This window comes from Ptychodera flava, chromosome 5 (assembly GCF_041260155.1).
Source record: "Ptychodera flava strain L36383 chromosome 5, AS_Pfla_20210202, whole genome shotgun sequence".
Lineage (NCBI taxonomy): Eukaryota > Metazoa > Hemichordata > Enteropneusta > Ptychoderidae > Ptychodera > Ptychodera flava.
Genome location: NC_091932.1, coordinates 12030537 through 12032571, shown reverse-complemented (window position 1 = coordinate 12032571; position 2035 = coordinate 12030537). Strand labels below are relative to the sequence as shown.

The following is a 2035-nucleotide window of genomic DNA, read 5'->3' as shown; positions in this document are numbered from 1 at the left end:
AACACCAATACTACTATACTCTAACTGGAAACTTTTGCGACATTAACTCTCCTGTGATATTATTATAACAAGTAACCGATAACGTCAGCAACCAAGGATACTTACGGATAGCGTGCTGTGAGTACTGAGTTTTCACATTTGTACACCGGGTTACCAAGATCCCGAAACAGAAACTTCTCCGATCGATAGTTCACCATTGATTGTGAATATAACGTTTCTCAACAAGTAAGAGAGAGACTTGTGAAAGTTGGTCACGTTTCACGGCTCGGCGCCTTTTCAAAGGCATAGAATTAATAATTCGAATCCCGAGGAATGATCAGAGCTATCAGAACTGAAGGATTGAAGTTTTTAAGTTTGTGGTTTCGTCGGGTCAGTGTTCGGTGTGACTCAAGCGACTCGTTGGACTGGTTTCGTTTGCTCGAGAACTCGTTGTAGAGGGGAAGCATATTATGTCAACTATGAAGGGAAAAGGCAAAGCAGAGAAGTACGAGGTGACGAAAGTGGACGTAGCCACGTCACCGGTACACCAGCGACGACAGAGCAGTCGCGCCAGCATGGTGTCGTCGGATGGATCCACCATCCAGGAGATTGAGTCGCAGTTTCAGTTCGAGCTCGGACGGACCTTCTTCGAGAGGGCCGTGCAAAAAGCGGAGCGCCACTACAGCCGCGTCAACTCAGCCTCGAGCGTCCGATCGGGTCTTTCATCTCAGGCGAACACTTCGTACAATCAGAGATACCGCGGCACGGCTTTGTCGGATCGCGGGAAAAGTATTGACAGAACGTCGATAGATCACTTCCTGCTGCTTCCCGAAGACGAGGACGACTTTCGGTTTCGAGGAATACATCATCAACGGGTGTTTGGACCCAACCGCCGTGAGTAGGAAGAAAGCCCTGCTAAAGAAACAATCTGAACTCGACGAAAATGATCAAATTAAAACACCAACTCAGGAACTCTTGATCGACGACGAATTTGCCAGCGAGGTGCTGAGCGAACTCAATCTGGATCAGGTCGATTTGACGGAAGGAAATTTAGCTGAATTAGTCGCGCAGCGGTTGATTGAATCGGGACTTGTGGCTAGCGATGAACTCGTCCACGGTCAGAACCCTACGGACGGGCAACCAGAAAGCCAAGGACAAGGTGATGCAAACGATATTGTTACGGACGGAGACAGGACGGACGACAAAGGCAATGAATTAGTTGTGAACGAGGTCGCCCCTGACGTCGACAAAGGCAGTGCGCGAGAAAACCAACCAAGCGAGACAAATGACGTTCCTCGTGAGGAGGACAAGAATACGAGCATTGCTCAGGCAACCGGTCAAGAAGGGCAGCCAACTTCATTACAAGGGCAATCGGAACAGAAGACAGACGGGATCAAGGGGAATGTGAACGAAGGCGAAAACAATTCAAAGCAAAACGAGAGTCCATCACCACAGGATGGGTCGAAGGACGAGACAGCCAGCGTCGGTAAAAGATCTATCAAAAGTTCAAAATCGAAATCAGGTAAAAAGAAGAAGGGCGACAAAAAGGTCACCTTCGTCGAGGAAGCCGAAGTGAAAAGGGCAACTCCAAGGTCGCCTAAAAGTCCCAAGGGCAAGAAAGGGAAAAGTGCTGCGGGAAAGAAAGGTGGAAAGGCCGGGAAAGGCGACAAAAAGGGAAAGAAAAAGGGAGGTAAAAAATCACCGACTCCATCATCTGAGCCTTCTGAGACTGAAAGCCAACCGGAACAAAACCAGGAGAAACCTCCCGACGCTGGGGACGCTGCCGCTGTCGAGCAAGAAAACAAAGATGACGTTGCAACTCCTGAGGAACCTAAAGAACCAGAGAAAATCATCCTGGACGAACCACCGCAGTACTGTTTGGCCTCGGAGTACAAATCTAAAGAACAGATGGTCAGAGAATGGCTGCACGGCTGCAGTACAAATGCTGCTATCAGGACACATCCGATAATATAGCCAAGAACTTGGGCTGTAATCGTGAACTATTTGGAAACTTCAAGGGTCCATTAGCTGTAATTTCTTTATGATGTGTTCTGTC

At 48.4% G+C, this 2035-nt stretch overlaps 1 protein-coding gene across 1 annotated transcript; it reads left to right on the top strand.

Annotated features, from left to right (window-relative positions):
- The first annotated feature begins 458 nt into the window (after positions 1-458).
- Positions 459-1953, top strand: LOC139132702 (submandibular gland secretory Glx-rich protein CA-like). The gene is made up of 2 exons (XM_070698969.1): positions 459-604; positions 882-1953. Exons 1-2 carry the CDS (start codon positions 459-461, stop codon positions 1951-1953), a joined length of 1218 nt encoding a protein of 405 aa, XP_070555070.1.
- The last annotated feature ends 82 nt before the right edge of the window (positions 1954-2035 follow it).